The sequence below is a fragment of the Zea mays genome, chromosome 8, assembly GCF_902167145.1.
Source record: "Zea mays cultivar B73 chromosome 8, Zm-B73-REFERENCE-NAM-5.0, whole genome shotgun sequence".
Lineage (NCBI taxonomy): Eukaryota > Viridiplantae > Streptophyta > Magnoliopsida > Poales > Poaceae > Zea > Zea mays.
Window position 1 is genome coordinate 151,777,895 of NC_050103.1, and position 20,862 is coordinate 151,798,756.

At 48.3% G+C, this 20,862-nt stretch overlaps 1 protein-coding gene across 1 annotated transcript; it reads left to right on the forward strand.

Moving 5' to 3' along the window:
- Positions 1–8: 8 nt before the first annotated feature.
- LOC100285223 (protein phosphatase 2C ABI1) lies at positions 9–4,293 on the forward strand. The gene is made up of 3 exons (NM_001370708.1): positions 9–823; positions 2,657–2,762; positions 3,629–4,293. The coding sequence occupies exons 1-3, from the start codon at positions 80–82 to the stop codon at positions 3,961–3,963; spliced, it is 1,185 nt and encodes a 394-aa protein (NP_001357637.1). The 5' UTR covers positions 9–79; the 3' UTR covers positions 3,964–4,293.
- The last annotated feature ends 16,569 nt before the right edge of the window (positions 4,294–20,862 follow it).

Consider the following 20,862-nt stretch of genomic DNA (forward strand, 5'->3'; position numbering starts at 1 on the left):
ACGCCCTCGCTTCTTTCGCCCTCCTGCCTTCCGCTTGTAGTTGTAGTAGTGGGGGGAGAGTGGGAGAACCGGAGAAGAGATGAACAGTAGTGAGGCTAGCACGCAAGACCGTGTTGCGCCCGCGCTCGAGGCTACGGAGAAGATACTGGCCGCCGTGGCGCGGCTGCCGGGACGTCGGATGCTGGAGCTAAGGCGGCTGGGACGCGCTGCGCCCTCCGCGGGTGCGGAGACCGAGGCGGCGAAGCGGGGCCGCTCTGTGTCGGACGACACCTCCGCGGGCTCGTCCCGCGAGTCGTCTGCGAAGGTGGCGCCCGAGCCCGAGCCGCAGGGTGGTGGGGCTCCTGCGGTGGCACCGGGGTGGCCCAGGCCCGTGTCGCACGGCGCGATGTCGGTGATCGGGCGGCGCCGGGAGATGGAGGACGCGGTCGCCGTCGCCGCGCCGTTCCCGGCGGGGGTGGAGTTCTTCGCGGTGTACGACGGGCACGGCGGGTCGCGGGTGGCGGACGCGTGCCGGGAGCGGCTGCACGTGGTGCTCGCGGAGGAGGTGGCGGCGCGTCTGCACCTTGTTAGGAACGGCGGCGAGGACGAGGAGGGGGACGGGGCGCGCTGGAGGGAGGCCATGGAGGCCTGCTTCGCGCGCGTGGACGGCGAGGTGGCCGTCGTGGAGAGCGAGTCGAACAACGTCGGCCACGCGGTGACGGTGGGCTCCACCGCCGTCGTGGTGGTCGTGGGGCCCCGCCACATCGTGGTCGCCAACTGCGGCGACTCCCGCGCCGTGCTGTCCCGCGGCGGTGTCCCCGTGCCGCTTTCCTCCGACCACAAGGTACGTACTAACAAGTGCCCAGCACCCCGCGCACGGCACGCACTACCCTCTCCCGACCTGCCAAGTGCCCGCCCCCCCCCCCCCCAGGCCCCAGATCCGCATTGATTTAGAACCGCTCGCGATACGGCTGCCGTGCGCGCACGCGTCCAAGTCGCCGTCATGACGCCATTGCCTGCCGTGCCGTGGCCCGAGATGTTTCCTACGGCCGGGATCAAGGGTATTTTTGGTTCCCTGCCTAACTTGCCACAGTTTGCCTAACTTTTCTGCCTAAGGTTAGTTATTCAATTTGAACGACTAACCTTAGGCAAAGTGTGGCGTAGTTAGCCACGAACCAAACAGTCCCAAAGGTGTCGCGCGCAGGCCGGAAAAGGGCAGGCCCCCAAGGACTCTGCGCCGGCACCGCGCCAACAAACCCTGGCTTTGGCGTGCGGACGACCGGCCGGACGTGCCGTCGTGTCGAAGCGGCACCGCTCGTCTCGACCCGTCGTCGACCCCTGTGCCGCAGGTTTCGTTACGTTTCGTTTCATCGCACCCTTTTGTTCTCGCTTTCGGCAAGGGTAGCCGCACTGTGCCAAACCGGAAGGTCATCATAGCTCGTGGCCGGGTGTATCTAATCTAGGTGACCGATGGCGTGAGAAAACACTAGTCCCCGAGGACTCCACACCACCTGTCCAAGTTTTTTATTTTATTTTATTTTATTTCAGGCCAAGCGGGGGCAGGCTGGTCTACACCTGGCCGGGGCCAAGGCAAATGGTTCCCCGCGGCCGCGACGAGCGTGTTCGGTCGCGGTTACCCAATTGGCTCGATGCAAAGGTTGTTTGGTTGGATCAAGGTCGGCTAGTTCTGATAGCGTGATTCGCTGCGCCTCTATACATGCTGCCTAATAGTAATACTATCTTTCATTGGGCTCCTTCTTGCACTGGGAAGGAACCCCAAGGTCGTTCTCTGTGTACAGTGTACTAAACCGGGAGGAAACTGCTTGCTTCCAGCTCATGCAATGTTGAATTTCGTTACGACATTCAAATGGTTTTTTTGTAGGAGCTCATGCAATGTTGAATTTCTCTTCTCTCTCTCTCTCTTTCATCTTTCTCTTCCTTCCACGTTGGATAAAATCATACGTGGCACCTCTTAGGCCACCACCAGCTTTACCTATGAACAAACAGTGCAGTCTGCCATGCAAAACAATGTTATACATGTATAATCTGCTTGCCACAACCTTTATGTATTGCTGATCTTATGGTTTTGAAAGTGCAGTGTGTTTTCTCCTGGTTAAACGTGGAAGCTCTGCGGGCACTGGGGGGGGGGGGTTGAAATTAATCTGTTTTATTTAGATTGATTTACATTGCTAGCATGTAGGGGCTTGGAGAATGCATTGACTCTGGAGTGATTAAGTGAGGTTAACTCTGTTTTGTTCTCTGGTAATTTTCCTGGTGCACTTGATATGACTTGATCTACCTGCAACTAGAACATATTCCATTTCTTGACCTTATTTATGTGCCACGCTTCGATGCCCACCGCAACAACTCACAATATGATCTTTCTATGATACCATATTTAAACAAAAAAAAAACAGTGCTGTTCTACTCTGTCCATCATTCTGAACTGCAAGTTGTCTGTACGCTGGAGAATACACGAAACAGCAGCCTCTAAAGGTCTGGAACACGAAACAGCATTTTGTTTCTGATTCAGTGCAGTGTTGGATTAGTCCGTTGGGGGTTCACTTCGAGATTTCCTTTCCTTCTACTGTACTTGTTTTACAGTCTCAGCTTTGTCTAATGCGTATTGTTTGTCGCAGGTAATGCTAATGAAAACTTTTTTTCTCAAACTGTACAGCCAGATCGGCCTGATGAGTTGGAAAGGGTAGAATCAGCCGGTGGCAGGGTCATTAACTGGATGGGGTACCGTGTCCTTGGTGTGCTTGCGACGTCAAGGTCAATTGGTACGATGATGTCTCCTTTTGTTCTATACATTGTCCATGTGAGTGATGAGATGACAATCCCCGTACTTCTAGCTAGTCCCATCTGTCTAATAATTGCAGTAGCTTTGGTTTTTTTTAACAGAAAGGGGATTCCCCCTATTTCATTAAGAAATAGGAACCAAGTTTAACAGACTTCAGGACAACCACCTACTTATTACATGACTTAGCCCATCAGGCTAAAAGCAGAAAAATAAACTATCTAGAAAAGTTTTGGATCAGTTAATTCACAAGCTACCAAACAGACCACACAGATGAAAACATTCACCCATAGAAATCTGACAACTAACCAAAAGGTTTTTGGTAAAGTCCCAGCTATCACGCCACCAGAATTTTAAGAACCTGGGATACAACCGAGTAACCGACAGAGCTTAAAAGACTGGAAAAAAAGGTAAACAGCTTGCAGCCAGCAGATTCATTCATCTCTCGCCCAGGCGTTATGCAGTAGCTTTGGTAAGGAGGAACAATGAACATAACTGCGTGACCGTTGATCATGTTATCACTTGCATCATTATGTGTGTTTTTTTTTTGAAACATTTCACCGTGATTTTTTCGGGAATACCATGCTCTCTGCATCCTGAACCTCAAGTTCAATAAGCCAAGCTTCACCATAGCGGTCCCATACAACGACTTGTGAAGCAAAAAAAAAAAAAACTCATACGGATGAGTTGCAACTTGCAAAACCCTCTGTGGACTTGGAACTTGATGAATTTGAATTGCTCAATACATTGCTATCTTTCCACTATTTATTTAGACAAGACACAGTACCTCACAGGTCGTGCTCTATAATGGATCGAGCGCTCTGTGAATTTTCCTGCCTGTCATTTCAGGTGACTATTACATGAAGCCATTCATATCAGCGGAACCAGAGGTGACTGTCACAGAGCGCACGCACAGGGACGAGTTCATCATCCTGGCGAGCGACGGGCTGTGGGACGTCATGTCCAACGAGGTGGCCTGCAGGGTCGCGAAGAGCTGTCTGTGCGGGCGCGCGGCTTCCAAGTGCCCTGACACCATCCACGGGAGCTCGGCCAGCGATGCCGCCGCGGTGCTGGTGGAGTTCGCCATGTCGCGGGGCAGCACTGACAACATCAGCGTCGTGGTGGTGGAGCTGAAACGTCTCAAGAGGTGGAAGGGTGGTAGTAGACAGAACGGTCGGACGTAGCCTGGCCCTGTAGGAGTCTCCGGCTCGTCGCGAAATATATGCATGGCGACGGAGCTCTAGGGAAGCAGCCGAGCATATGACGGAATGGTGTAAAGAAGAAGAAGAAGAAGAGAGGGTTCTGACTCTTGAGAGCTATACCTATGCTGTGACCAGGTGAGTGTAGCCGTGTAGGAGCTGCTCGTAGCTTTGCCGTTGTATTGCGTTGGTTACTTGGTTCTTTCTTTAGTTCAATCAATACTAACAAAACGGCATTCCGGCCGATGGAAGCAGCAGGAAGCATGGGCTGCTTTTTACTAGTTCTGGTCGTTTTGTTCAAGCCAGATAAGTTCTGACCGTCCAATTTTTATCTGACTCGGAGCTAGTACTATATATAATGTAAAAAAGCCAAAACAAATAGTTCCAATGTAAGGGCTTGTTCGTTTGTGTCGGATTGGTGGGTCGGAATAATTCCGAGCCGGATTGCTTCTATAATTTATATAAACTTTGATTAACCGGAACGATTCCGGGTACAATCCGATGTAAACGAACAAGGCCTAAGTTGTCAAAAATCGTGGTAGCTTCTGCAGGCGGTCAGGCAGTTTGTTCTGAGCAAAAAGCTCCAGGCCGTGTCCGTGAGAAAAAGGACTCTGGTCTCTTGGGTGCCGGGCATTCTTTGGCCTATGTGGTGTGAGAACACTCAAGATTATGTAGCATTATATGAGACTGTTTCTAAGACAACACTAATGTGATCATTATGTAGGATTATATGAGACTGTTTATTATTAGAACTAAATTGTAGTTCGAGAGACACAATGACAAGATTGAAAATCTCCGTTGTATTCGTTGATCTGTTTGTACATATATATACAAGATGAAAGAGTGCGATGAAAATGTGTGATCCCTTCGGTAAGTAATCGCCAATGACAGTTATCCTGTTGATCTCCAATAATGATTCCAACACTCCACTTGATCGACTCCATCAATAAAAACAATGTATTGTTTAATTCCTCCAACCTTGTGGAAAAAAATGAGGAATGTATAATTGGATATGCCATTAAAATTCCTTCAAACCCAGTGGAAAAAAATAAGAGGAAAATGGTATTGGCATATATTGTGTCATCGCTCGATCACAAACCCATATGAGTTTACGGAGCAATGCATGTCTTTGATATCCTCTCAACAACACCTTTCAAGGGAGAAGATATGACATGATATGTCTTGGATATCTCCTTTAAAAACCATCATGTAAAAATAGAAGATATGCCATATTCTTGTATTGATATTGCCTCATTAAAACTTTATATGAGAAACCTTGAAAGGAAAACTCGTAAAAGAAAAGAGTACAATATGATGCATAAATAGGTTATAGTTCGGGAGGAGACTCCCCCTAAATCTTGCAAATTTCAAAGACATTGCATACCAACTCTACAAACACTTATAAAGTGTCAAAGTTAGTAAAGACTTTGTGAATAAACTTGCAAATAATTTGCATGTTTAATTTGCAATTTGGTTAATCCTCAAATGTATTGCAATACAAAGCATTTGCATGTTTAATTTGCAATACATGAAGATTTTGTGGACTCACATAACCTGCTCGCATCCAAGCAATACAAGCATCATTATCTTGATAGATAATGACTAGTGATTTGATGGAATCACAATTGATCACTCATGAAATCATACATGGACATGTTAGATTTTGGAATGATTTGTGAGAATAATCATTAGAATATACGATGACTCCTATGAAAACTCTACCACAGAGATATCAGTATGTGATCTGGCATGCATAAGGGGACTTATTGGCCAGTATCTTCATAAACCACTATGATCACATCTCAACTTATCTAATGAAAAGCCAAGATCCTTTAGCACCATATAGATATTCATTGATATCCTTCTCCTAACAAATATCAATGTTGGAGATGCACATTTCAAGCTAGCAAATATTTGCAAATGCAGTATCAGGCTTGTTGTGATTTGCAAGATACATATGCACTTTGGTGGCACAAATGTTTAATTCCACGGTCGAAACAAATATTGATCCACTTTAGGAATTAAATGATCAATGTTGATGGTTATGGTGCCCAATATCGTTGGATATTGATAGATTGATGTATACACTTAAGTTCTAGATTTAAGCAGAATTTGATTTACCCAAACTTTCATCACATAATCTGTCTTAAGATGATTGCATGATCATTGTGTGTGATTGGTGATGATAGAAAATCAATCTAGGATTTTGATACAAACACACTTATCCAATCATCATGATTTGGGAGTAACCCTTCGGAGGAAGGAACTCAACCAATTGGTTGTACCACAATCAACCTAGCAATTTCAAGTCATGGAGTGACTTGACTTGTATACAACGTTTGTTGCAATTTGACTTAGAATATAAAGTTTATTGTGACTTATATATTTGAATCTATCAAATTCTTAAGATCCACCAATGATAAAATGTAGGAACAAAAAATTTCACACATACGGAAGGTATGCTGGCTGTGTCTCTACATGAAGACATGTGCTACAAGCTCTTGCTATCTCACCACCTTGCTTTCATAAAGAAAGCACTATGAGAGTAAGATCTCACTTCAATCATAGTTTAGCGAAAGAAATTCTCCTTGATTGCCGCTTTTGATTTGACCCAAAATGAGTGTAGAAACAATCTTGCCTAGGACTTTTGGTCTAGATCCAGTAGGTGTACGACAATGTGAGATGGATAAATCTCGACATTTGTAGACTTGTATGATTGATTCGATAGAACCAAAACCGCCTGCAAAATATTAACCCTTAACTTCCATGTTAATTCCCACAATGATAGAGTTAGTGTGGGGGACAGATATCCCCCAGGTCCACTAGAAGGCTAGAAGGCCTCGCGAAAGGCTTTGGGCCCATTATTTCGCAAGGACATCCCTTCGTGGGCCAGGGGAGGAACTGCTGGCGGAATGGATTAACACAGGATTGGATAGACTCGGGCCCAGACGACTCGTGGGATTTAAGCATTATCCGCAGCCTTGATCCGATTCTCCCATGTAGTACCCTCAGACGTCGGAACTAAATGAAAATAAGTCGGCAGGATTATAGGAAGATAAGTTCAGTTGGTTCACTATTACTTAGGTGCATGTTGTTATCATACCCGCATGTAACGCCCCACGGTCGAGTATATAAGGCCTAGGGGGCACCCATCAAAAGACAGGTCATTCATCAGCCATCTACTCCATTATCTAGCATCCTTCATACTAGAGAATCCCCCTGTAACCCACCTGAAAGGGAAATAGGCTTACACCTTTTCCTAAATGATTTTGGTGGTTGAATTGCCCAACACAAATAATTGGACTAACTAGTTTGCTCTAGATTATAAGTTCTACAGGTGCCAAAGGTTCAACACAAACCAATAAAAAGTCCAAGAAAGGGTTCAAATAAAGAGAGCAAAAGACAACCGAAGGCTGCCCTGGTCTGGCGCACCGGACTGTCCGGTGCACCACCGGACAATGTCCGGTGTACCAGGGAGATCAACTCCAAACTTGCCACCTTCGGGAATTCGAGAAGCCACTCCTCTATAATTCACCGGACTGTCCGGTGTAGCACCGGACTGTCCGGTGTGCCAAGCGGAGCAACGGTCGCCAGCACAACGGTCGAGTTCAACGGTCGGCTGACAACGCTACAGTGTGCGGACTGCGCGCGCAGAAGTCAGAGCAGGCGCAGTTGGCGCACCGGACAGTGAACAGGACCTGTCCGGTGCATCACCGGACTGTCCGGTGGCACACATGTCAGAAGCTCCAACGGTCGAACCCTAACGGTTGGGTGACGTGGCTGGCGCACCGGACTGTCCGATGCGCCCGTCGACAGCAGAGTTCCCCAATGACCATTTTGGTGGTTGGGGCTATAAATACCCCCCAACCACCACTCTTCAAGGCACCCAAGCATTCACTACTCCGATTTCAATACAAGAGCAATACACAACACTCCAAGACACAAATCAAAACCTCCGATCAAATCAAAGTCCACAATTCAACTCTAGTTTTTAGGACTTGTGAGAAGATCGGCTTGTGTTCTTTTGTTGTTCTTATTGCTTGGTTGGCTTTCTTCTTTCTCTCATTCTTACTCTCAAAGCCTTGTAAGCAAAGCAAGAGACACTAATTGTGTGGTGGTCCTTGCGGGGTCTAAGTGACCCGGGAAATCAAGGAAGGAAGCTCACTCGGTCTAGGTGACCGTTTGAGAGAGGGAAAGGGTTGAAAGAGACCCGGTCTTTGTGACCACCTCAACGGGGAGTAGGTTTACAAGAACCAAACCTCGGTAAAACAAATCATCGTGTCACCCGCTCTTATTCGCTTGTGATTTGTTTTCGCCCTCTCTTTCGGACTCGACTTTATTTCTAACTCTAACCCCGGCTTGTAGTTATGCTTAAACTTTATAAATTTCAGATTTGCCTATTCACCCCCCTCTAGGCGACTTTCAATTGGTATCGGAGCCCGGTACTTCATTAGAGCCTAACCGCTCGAAGTGATGTCGGGAGCTCACGCCAAGAAGGAGATGGTGACCGGCGAGAAGCCCGCCACAAGCCACGGGAAAGCTCCATCGGGAGAGTCTGGCAACAAGAAGAGGGAGGAATCACCTCCCCGCGTCAAGTCACACCGGAGTGCCGACAAGAAGAAGAAAATGAAGAAAGTGGTCTACTACGAGACCGATTCTTCGTCGCCTTCCACCTCTGGCTCCGACGCGCCGTCCATCACTTCTAAGCGCCATGAGCGCAAGAAGTTTAGTAAGATCCCCTTACGTTATCCTAGCATTTCCAAACGCACCCCTTTACTTTCCGTCCCACTAGGCAAACCACCGGTTTTTTACGGTGAAGATTATTGTATGTGGAGTGATAAAATGAGGCACCATCTAACCTCACTCCACGCTAGCATTTGGGACATTGTTGAGTTTGGTGCGCAAGAACCATCCGTGGGATGAAGGCTATGACTCGGATGAGGTAGCCCAAATCCGGCACTTCAACTCCCAAGCCACTACTATACTCCTCGCCTCTCTAAGTCGAGAGGAGTATAATAAGGTGCAAGGGTTGAAGAGTGCCAAAGAGATTTGGGACGTGCTAAAGACCGCGCACGAAGGAGACGAGGTGACCAAGATCACCAAGAGGGAAACGATCGAGGGGGAGCTCGGTCGATTCATGCTTCACCAAAGAGAGGAGCCACAAGCCATGTACAACCGGCTAAAGACCTTGGTGAACCAAGTGTGCAACCTCGAGAGCACCAAATGGGATGACCATGAAATGGTCAAGGTTATTCTAAGATCACTTGTATTTCTTAACCCTACTCAAGTTCAATTAATTCGTGGTGATCCTAGATACAAGCTAATGTCTCCCGAGGAGGTCATAGGAAAATTTGTGAGCTTTGAATTGATGATCAAAGGCTCCAAGAAAATCATCGAGCAAGGCGCCTCCTCCACACCCGAGATGCAACCCGTCGCATTCAAGGCGACGGAGGAGAAGAAAGAAGAGTCTACATCAAGTAGACTCCCCATCGACGCCTCCAAGCTCGACAACGAGGAGATGGCGCTCATCATCAAGAGCTTCCGCCAAATACTTAAGCAAAGGAGGGGGAAGGACTACAAGCCCCGCTCCAAGAAAGTTTTCTACAAGTGTGGTAAGCCCGGTCATTTTATTGCAAAATGTCCATTATCTAGTGATAGTGACAGGGGCGACGACAAGAAGGGAAAGAGGGCAGAAATGAAGAAATACTACAAGAAGGGCGGCGATGCCCATGTTTTCCGGGAGTGGGACTCCGATGAGAGCTCCACCGACTCCTCCTCCGACGAGGACGCCGCAAACATCGCCGTCAACAAGGGTCTTCTCTTCCCCAACGTCGGCCACAAGTGCCTCATGGCAAGGGACGACAAAAAGAAGGTAAAATCTAGAGCCTCCACTAAATACGCGACATCTAGTGATGAGGAGAACTCTAGTGATGATGAGGATAATTTACTTGCCCTTTTTGCCAACCTCAACATGCAACAAAAAGAAAAACTAAATGAATTAATAGGTGCTATTCATGAGAAGGATGAACTCTTGGATAGCCAAGAGGACTTCCTTATTAAAGAAAACAAAAAGCATGTTAAGGTCAAAAATGCTTATGCTCAGGAAGTTGAAAAATGTGAAAAATTAACTAGTGAGCTAAGTACTTGCCATGATATTATCTCAAACCTTAGAAATGAAAATGCAAAATTAATTGCTAAGGTTGAGAAGTTATATGTTTGTGATGATTCAATTGTTAGTCTTAGAAATGATAATGCTAGTTTAATGACTAAGATTGACAAGTTGAATGCATCTCTCTCTAGCCTTAAAATTGAGAATGAAGAATTAATTGCCAAGGCTAAAGATTTAAATGTTTGCAATGTTTCTATTTCCAATCTTAGAGATGAGAATGCTATTTTACATGCTAAGATTGTTGAATTAAATACTTGCAAACCCTTTACATCTACCGTTGAGCATGTTACTATTTGCACTAGATGTAGAGATATTAATGTTGATGCTATTCATGATCACCTTGCTTTAATTAAACAACAAAATGATCACATAGCTCAACTTAGTGCTAAGATTAATGAGCATGACTTAGAAAATGAAAAATTTAAATTTGCTAGAAGCATGCTCTATAGTGGGAGACGCCCTGGCATTAAGGATGGCAATGGCTTCCAACAAGGATACAATGTCAAGCTTAGTGCCCCTAAGAAATTGTCTAAATTTGTTAAGGGCAAAGCTCCCATGTCTCAGGATAACGAGGGTTACATGTTATACCCTGCCGGTTATCCCGAGCATAAAATTAGGAGAATTCATTCTAGGAAGTCTCACTCTGGCTCTCATCATGCTTTTATGTATAGGAGTGAGGAATCTAGTTCTAGGCAATCTACTCATGTTAAATTGTCTAAGAAGAAAACTCCTATTGCATCAAATGAACCTAATATTTCATTTAAGACTTTTGATGCATCATATGTTTTAACTAACAAATCAGGCAAAGTAGTTGCCAAATATGTTGGGGGCAAACACAAGGGATCAAAGACTTGTGTTTGGGTACCCAAGGTGCTTGTTTCTAATGTGAAAGGACCCAAGACCGTTCGGGTACCTAAGAACAAGGCCTAAACTTGTTTTGTAGGTTTATGCATCCAGGGGCTCAAGTTGGATAATTGATAGCGGGTGCACAAACCACATGACTGGGGAGAAGAGGATGTTCTCCTCCTACGAAAAAACCATGATCCCCAAAGAGCTATCACATTCGGGGATGGAAATCAAGGTTTGGTCAAAGGACTTGGTAAAATTGCTATATCACCTGACCATTCTATTTCCAATGTTTTTCTTGTAGATTCTTTAGATTACAATTTGATTTCTGTTTCTCAATTATGCAAAATGGGTTACAACTGTCTTTTTACGGATATAGGTGTTACTGTCTTTAGAAGAAGTGATGATTCAATAGCATTTAAGAGAGTATTAGAGGGTTAGCTATACTTAGTTGACTTTAATAGAGCTAAACTCGATACTTGCTTAATTGCTAAGACTAACATGGGTTGGCTCTGGCATCGCCGACTAGCCCACGTTGGGATGAAGAATCTTCATAAGCTTCTAAAGGGAGAGCACATTTTGGGACTAACAAATGTTCATTTTGAGAAAGACAGGATTTGTAGCGCATGTCAAGCAGGGAAGCAAGTTGGTGTTCATCATCCACATAAGAACATCATGACAACTGACAGGCCGCTTGAGCTACTCCACATGGACTTATTTGGCCCGATAGCTTACATAAGCATCGACAGGAGTAAGTACTGCCTAGTTATTGTGGATGATTATTCTCGCTTCACGTGGGTGTTCTTTTTGCAGGATAAATCCCAAACCCAAGAGACCTTAAAGGGATTCTTGAGATGGGCTCAAAACGAGTTCGGCTTCAGGATCAAAAAGATTAGAAGCGACAACGGGATAGAGTTCAAGAACTCTCAAATTGAAGTTTTTTAGGACGAGGGCATCAAGCATGAGTTCTCTTCTCCCTACACACCTCAACAAAATGGTGTAGTGGAGAGGAAGAATAGAACTCTACTTGACATGGCGAGGACCATGCTTGATGAGTACAAGACTTCAGACCGGTTTTGGGCGGAAGCAATCAACACCGCTTGCTACGCCATCAACCGTCTTTACCTTCACTGAATCCTCAAGAAGACATCCTATGAACTCCTAACTGGTAAAAAGCCCAACGTTTCATATTTTAGAGTCTTTGGTAGCAAATGCTTTATTCTTGTTAAAAGAGGTAGAAAATCTAAATTTGCTCCTAAGGCTGTAGAAGGCTTTTTACTTGGTTATGATTCAAACACAAGGGCATATAGAGTCTTTAACAAGTCCACTGGACTAGTTGAAGTTTCTTATGACATTGTGTTTGATGAGACTAAGGGCTCTCAAGTAGAGCAAGTTGATCTTGATGAATTAGATGATGAAGAGGCTCCGTGCGTCGCGCTAAGAACATGTCCATTGGGGATGTGTGTTCTAAGGAATTCGAAGAGCCTCCACAAGCACAAGATCAACCATCTTCCTCCATGCAAGCATCTCCACCAACTCAAGATGAGGATCAAGCTCAAGATGATGAAAATGAAGATCAAGAGGAGTCACCTCAAGAAGAGGACAATGATCAAGGGGGAGATACTAATAATCAAGACAAGGAAGATGATGAGGGTCCAAGACCGCCACACCCAAGAGTCCACCAAGCAATACAACGAGATCACCCTGTGAACACCATCCTCGGCGATATTCACAAGGGGGTAACCACTCGATCTCGTGTTGCTCATTTTTGTGAACATTACTCCTTTGTGTCTTCTATTGAGCCATATAGGGTGGAAGACGCATTAATGGATTCGGATTGGGTGTTGGCAATGCAAGAGGAGCTCAATAACTTCACGAGGAATGAGGTATGGCATCTTGTTCCACGTCCTAACCAAAATATTGTAGGAACCAAGTGGGTCTTCCGCAACAAGCAAGATGAGCATGGTGTGGTGACAAGGAACAAAGCCCGACTTGTGGCCAAGGGTTATTCACAAGTCGAAGGTTTGGATTTCGGTGAAACCTATGCACCCGTAGCTAGGCTTGAGTCAATTCGCATATTACTAGCCTATGCTACTTACCATGGCTTCAAGCTTTATCAAATGGACGTGAAGAGTGCCTTCCTCAATGGACCAATCAAGGAGGAGGTCTATGTTGAGCAACCTCTCGGCTTTGAAGATAGTGAGTACCCTAACCACGTCTATAAACTCTCTAAGGCGCTTTATGGGCTTAAGCAAGCCCCAAGAGCATGGTATGAATGCCTAAGAGATTTTCTTATCGCTAATGGCTTCAAAGTCGGAAAAGCCAATCCTACTCTCTTTACTAAAACAATTGCAAATGATTTGTTTGTATGCCAAATTTATGTTGATGATATCATATTTGGGTCTACTAACAAATCTACTTGTGAAGAGTTTTGTAGGATAATGGTTTAAAAATTCGAGATGTCTATGATGGGGAGTTGAAGTATTTTCTAGGATTTCAAGTCAAGCAACTCCAAGAGGGCACCTTCATTAGCCAAACGAAGTACATTCAAGACATTCTCACCAAGTTTGGGATGAAGGATGCCAAGCCCATCAAGACACCAATGGGAACCAATGGGCATCTCGACCTCGACACGGGAGGTAAATCCATAGATCAAAAGGTATACCGGTCGATGATAGGATCTCTACTCTATTTATGTGCATATCGACCGGATATTATGCTTTCCGTATGCATGTGTGCAAGATTCCAAGCCAATCGGCTTGTGTTCTTTAGGACTTGTGAGAAGATCGGCTTGTGTTCTTTTGTTGTTCTTGTTGCTTGGTTGGCTTTCTTCTTTCTCTCATTCTTACTCTCAAAGCCTTGTAAGCAAAGCAAGAGACACCAATTGTGTGGTGGTCCTTGCGGGGTCTAAGTGACCCGGGAAATCAAAGAAGGAAGCTCACTCGGTCTAGGTGACCGTTTGAGAGAGGGAAAGGGTTGAAAGAGACCCGGTCTTTGTGACCACCTCAACGGGGAGTAGGTTTGCAAGAACCAAACCTCGGTAAAACAAATCACTATGTCATCCGCTCTTATTCGCTTGTGATTTGTTTTCGCCCTCTCTTTCGGACTCGACTTTATTTCTAACGCTAACCCTGGCTTGTAGTTGTGCTTAAACTTTATATATTTCAGATTTGCCTATTCACCCCCCGCTAGGCAACTTTCACCACCACATAAAGATCCACACCAGGAAGTAGGGTGTTACGCCTCTCTAAGCGGCCCGAACCTGTAGAAAACTATCTATCGTCTCTCGTGCGCCTAGCACGAACCATCGAGCTACAGTCGGTAACACTGTCCTACCCAAAAGCACCTCGAGGGGTAACCCCCAGGTGCACGGTCGGGTCCCAAACACCGACAGCTGGCACGCCAGGTAGGGGGTGTGTCGCTGATCCATGTTAGCTCAATGGCCATCATCTTCCAGCACAAGATTGTTCTCTGCCCTGGATCCGTGTTCTGCTTTGGGACCATCTCATCTGTGGCAGACGAAGAAGGAATTCTGCAACATATAGCGGATCCACCGGAGAAGAAGCCTTCCTTGGAAATCTTCGAAAAAGCCGGAACGAGGCAGCAAATAGCGCAACCTCCAGCGCCCCGGACGAAGACTACCTCCTGCAAGCCAGGAGCAAAGAGTTCGTTTACCCGAAGAACCCTGTTGTCCACCTCACCCACGGAAGAGTGGACACATATTATGAGGAAAAAAAGAAGCAAACGGAATAGAGGCCCGCCAAGCTGCTCTTTTGGCACCTTCGCCCTCAAAGAAGGACAAAAAGAAGCTTGTCACCACAACAACTCCATTCTACCCCGACATCCTCTTCATTGGGGAAGAGTGGAATCGTCTCCCATCTCCGACGACGAGCCAACCGTGCCTGGGGAAGAATGTCACACCCGGTTTTAGAAGGCAAACCGAATGCGAACCATGTACGTGCCAGGATCAGTTATTCACGTACACAGCAGTTACATAATATGGACATCATCACACAGTGCTCAAAATAGTATTAAGAAGGGAAATAGTCGATTACATTATACGTCTGAGACGTCCATATAGTTCTTACAATAAATCAAAGTGCGGAAAAGAAACGTAGATAATCGCGGCCTTCACAGGCAGCCGACTGGGGGTTGCCGCTAACCCACACCTAGAACTCGTCGTAGTCTTGAAACTCCTGGAAGTCTCCTTCCACAGCTTCATCTTCGCCTGAGCAGTGGTTGCAATTCTGACAACCTGGGGATGGGGGGGTTTGGTGTGTAGAGCAAGGGTGAGTACACATCAACATACTCAGCAAGTATCCTGTTTGGCTGTAGTGGACTAGCTTTATGTGGGGATAAGTCAAGCAGTTGCTTTTAGTTGGTCAGATTATTACTTACTAGTAGAAAGCCAAGTTTTAGCATTAACCCAAGTTATTAACCCAATGTACCCTTTCCAAACGGAAAGAATACCACTTGCCAGCACCATAGTCATAACCAGAATCATCGATCTCATAGCCACCTGTACCAAAGTATCTCTGATCAAGTACCACTAATCACTGGAGCTCCCTTGGCCGCTCATAACCGTGAGCACGGCTGATATATCAGTTTTCAAACACTCTGCAGAGGTTGTGCACTTTACCCACAAGCCGTGATTCCCATTCTGCCCGGAGATCATGACTCTCCATTGATCACTACCAAGGTGACCCAGCAGGGCATCACTACGTAGCCTTTACAAAGATTCCCCGGGGCTGTAGCCACCCGTTAGGTTTCCTAAATGCACCGCACTCCTCCCCAAGGGGCGAACCCAAACTTGGCAGAGCGAGCCGCATACACCGTGCCCCATTGACGGCACGACGGCTAAGTGAACTACACCCCGGATCCTCTAATTATTCAGCTAAGGGCATCCCATTCCACCCTCATGGTTGCACTGTTTTCCCGGGCGGTCATCCATAGAACAGGTCCTTACGGAGAGGCACTCGAGAAACCGCTCGAGCCCCCTTGATGACCACAAGTACAACATCATCATAAGAGAAGGGAAAACAGCGTATCATAGATAATCTCATCATGTTCATTGATTAGAGTTTAAGCAATAGCATAAAGCTAAACAGTAATAATCCAACCCAGATAGGTAAACAAGGACATGGATAACAAAAGCTAGTCAATCCTTAGGCATAAATGTGTAAAGCGGGAGGTGAATTAAATAATGAATAGGACATAGATAGGTCAAGGGACACTTGCCTCCACCAACCGACTGCTGCTCAGGGGCTTCTCCTGCGAGTTCCTCGGGCTCTTCAACCGGATCGTTCTCTAAGCGGGTGCAAACATACATACATCCATCCATTGAAATTAGGAAACCAACAGTACACCATACAAGAGAACAAGTAAAGCAAATATGCATAGAATACCACATACGATAATGAATTTACCTTGGTTAGAAAGAAACGAGGGAAAGTTTCGCAGGGGTTGAGGCTTATACTCGAGGAACACTACGGGTAAACGAAAGACTAGACGTCACGTGCTCTAGTTTTAATTAGTTCTAACAAAAGAATTAGCTACATGCACTAATGTAATCGCAACCACTTTTAGTAGATTAACATTGAACGAGATAGATGATTAGTTATACGAATTAACTAACGTAACCAATTTCCAAATTGAGACTCCTATCTTATTAATATAAACGACGTGATTAGCGCATATAGGAGACGGGGGGGGGGGGGGGGGGGGGTAGACGAGGGGTTAGGGGGTAGACGAGGCACGACGAGTCGTGCCAAGGCACGCGCACTATGCGGGCACGCACGCGAGGCCGCACGCACACGCCACGGACTAACCGTACGCACGTCGGGGCCGTGCGCTAGCCGAGCTCAAAGTCGCGCGCCATAGGCACGCTGGGCCAAGCTCGAGGCCACGCAGGGGCCGACACGACGCGAGCAAGGCACGGCGGGGCGAGCGGGCAAGCATGCCGGGGCCAGCGAGCGCGAGCGAGCGAGGACGCGGCCGGACGAGGCCGAGCGCGGGGACGGGCGGTCGAGCCGGGGCACGGGGGCGGTTGAACCGGGGGGGGGGGGGGGGGGGGGCGCCGAGCTCGCCGGGAAGCGGGCGCGCGCGGGCGGCTCGCCGGAGCGGGAGCGAGGGTGGGGCCGAGCGGGGCCGGGCGAGGGCGGCTCGCCGGAGGGCGGCGAGGCGGGGCCGACGCGGGCGCGGGGCTCGCCGGGGGCGAGGCAGCCGAGGGCGGCCAAGCCGGGGGCGAGGCCGAGGGGCGCGGCCGAGCGCGGGACGGGGCGGGGGCTCACTGGAGCGGCCGGGCGCGGGCTCGCCGGAGGCGAGGCGGGGCGGCGTGGGGCAGCCGAGCTCGCCGGGGGCGGGGTCGGGGACGGGCCGGGCGGCTCGCCGGGGGCGGCCGGGGCGGCGAGGCGGGGCGCGCCGGGGCGAGGCGAGGGCGGGCTCGCCGGAGCGGCCGAGCCGAGCGGCCGGGGGCGGGGACGGGCCGGGCGACCGGGGTCGCCGGGGCCGGGGCGGACGAGGGCGAGGGCGGCCGGGCGCGGGAGGCCACGGGCAACCGGGGGAGAGGCGGCGCGGGCGGGGCCGAGCCGGGGGAGGTCGGGGCGCGGGCTCGCTGGGGCGGGGGCGGGCGCGGCGGCGCCGGCCGAGGACGGAGCAGGGGGCGGCCTGGGGAGGCCGGACGCGGGACGCCGGGGCGGGGGCGGCCGAACCGGGTGGCCGGGCGGGCGAGGGAGGAGGAGGGAGAAGGGGGAAGGAGAGGGGAGGAGGGGGGCCTCACCGGAGGGGGGCGGCGCGGCGGCGGCGCCGGGGAGGGGAGAGGCGGCGGCGGCGCTAGGGCAAGGGCAGCGCGGTTAGGGTTTGGGGAGAGAGAGAGAGCGAGAGAATGACGGGCGGGGCCCGCGGGGGGGGGGGGAATTTTGGGAAAAAAAGAAAAGGGTGGGGGGGCGGCTGGGCCGGATGGGCCCAAAGTGGGGGAAGGGGGGGCGCGCGCGGCTGGGCCGGCCGGGGGGCCCACGCGGGAGGGGAGGGGGGGGAGGCGCGGCTGGGCCGGCGCGCAAGGGGGAGGGGGCGGCTGGGCCGAAATGGGAAAGGGAGGGGGGAGAGAAAAAGAAAGAGTTTTCTTTTTCTAAAATCTAATTTTCTCGGGGTGAAAGCTTTTACGTTTTAAACAACCAAAAGTATGCATTGTTCGGCATGGTGCATCACACGAAATATAGTGTTTTAAGGTTTTGCTTTACACGAGGTCTAAAGCCAAAACCCGCTGCGACTTTGGAAAAGATCAAGGCTTAGCGAGAAGAAAATGGAAAAGGAAAGAGTAACGCCTGAATTTGGTGAGAGAAAAGAAGAAAAAAAATCTACCCCCAAATTCAGGGCGTTACAAACCTATCCCCCTTAAAAGAATCTCGCCCTCGAGATTCAGGGTTGGCTAGCAAAGAGCTCAGGGTATTTGGCCATCAGATCATCTTCACGCTCCCAGGTTGCTTCTTCCTCTGAGTGATGGTCCCATCTGACTTTGCACATTCTGATGGTCTTCCTTCGGGTGACTCTGTCTGCAACCTCAAGGATCTGCACTGGCTTCTCAACGTAGGTCAAGTCCTCCTGGACTTCAAGACCTTCCACTGGCAACTGCTCTTCTGGCACACGCAAGCACTTCTTCAACTGAGACACATGAAAGACATCATGCACAGCTGACAAATTCTCGGGCAAACTGAGCTGATAAGCCACTTCTCTACGTCTTGCAAGAACCTGATACGGACCAATGTAGCGGGGTGCTAGCTTGCCTTTCACTCCGAACCTTCTGACTCCTCTGATTGGTGACACTTTCAAATAGACAAAGTCTCCGACTTCGAAACTCAGTTCTCTTCTTCTTGTGTCTGCATAGCTTCGCTGCCTCGATTGCGCTATCTTCAGATTCTCTCGGACCATCTTGATGTTCTCTTCGGCTTCAAGCAAAATGTCTGGCCCAAACACTTGCTTCTCTCCAGGCTGATCCCATTGCAACGGAGTTCTACAACTCCTTCCATAGAGCGCCTGAAATGGTGACATCTTTAAACTGGCCTGGTAACTGTTGTTATAGGAAAACTCTGCATAAGGCAATCTCTTGTCCCATCCGGACTGATCTTGCAACGCACAGGCTCTCAACATATCTTCAAGAATTTGATTGGTCCTTTCGGTCTGGCCATCTGTCTGCGGATGATAAGCTGAACTGAAATTCAGATGCGTGCCCAAAGCTTCATGCAACTGCTGCCAGAAATGAGAGGTGAACTGCGTTCCTCTGTCTGACACTATCTTCTTTGGCACACCATGAAGACAAACGATCCGAGACATATACAACTCTGCCAATACGGCACTGCTATAGTTGGTCTTGACAGGTATGAAGTGGGCTGACTTGGTCAAACGGTCCACTACTACCCAGATGGAATCGTAGCCGGCTCGAGTGCGAGGCAATCCGACTATGAAATCCATACCAATTTCATCCCATTTCCACTGAGGGATCTGCAACGGTTGCAACAATCCAGCAGGTCTCTGGTGCTCTGCCTTAATTCTTCGGCAACTATCGCACATAGCCACATGCTCTGCGATTTCCCTCTTCATTCCGTACCACCAGAATTTCTTCTTCAGATCCTGATACATCATCTCACTGCCAGGGTGAATCGAATAAGCTGTCTCATGAGCTTCCTTGAGAATCAACTCCCGAATGGACTGGACATTGGGAACACACAAGCGGTCTTTGAACCATATCACGCCTTCTGCATCTTCTCGAAAATCTTTGCCTCTGCCATCTAGAATCAGTCGCCGGATCTCACTGATTTTCTCATCATTCTTCTGCGCTTCTTTGATTTCGCGCTCCAAGGTAGGTTCCAACTCAACTGTGACTCCTCGCGAATTGTTCAAAAATCCGAGACTCAACCTGTCAAACTCCTTGGCCAACTCATAAGGCATCGGACGAGCGACCATCAGATTGACTTGACTCTTTCTGCTCAAAGCATCTGCCACTACGTTTGCTTTGCCTGGATGGTAATGAATCTCCAACTCATAATCTTTGATCAACTCTAACCATCTTCGTTGCCTCATGTTCAACTCTGACTGAGTGAATATGTACTTCAGACTCTTATGGTCTGTGTAAACATCGCATCTCTGTCCATACAGATAGTGCCTCCATGTCTTCAGTGCGTGAACCACTGCTGCCAACTCTAGATCATGGATTGGGTAATTCTTCTCATGAACCTTCAACTGTCGGGACGAGTAAGCCACAACTCTTCCCTCTTGCATCAACACACATCCCAAACCTGTGTAGCAAGCATCGCAATACACCGAGAAGGGCTTGTGCACATCAGGCAAGACTAGGACAGGCGCTGTAGTCAACTTCTCTTTCAGCGCTTCAAAGGCCTCTTGGCATTTCTGGGTCCACTTGAACTCAACTTTGTTGCCTAGCAACGCTGTCATTGGTTTCGCAATCTTCGAAAACCCTTCAATGAATCGCCGATAATATTCGGCCATCCCAATGAAACTCTTGATTCCTCTAGCATCTGTTGGCGCTTTCCAGTTCAAAATGTCTGCCACTTTCTTCGGATCCACAGCTAATCCTTCTTTGTCGATTATGTGACCCAAGGACAGGACTTCACTGATCCAGAACTCACACTTGCTCAACTTTGCATACAACTGGTGCTCTCGCAATCTCTGCAATACCATCCTCAAATGATCTGCGTGCTCTTCTTCGCTTTGAGAATAAATCAGAATGTCATCAATGAATACCACCACAAACTTATCAAGGTAATCCATGAATACACTGTTCATCAAGTTCATGAAGAACGCTGGCGCATTGGTCAAACCAAAAGACATCACTGTGAACTCATACAACCCATACT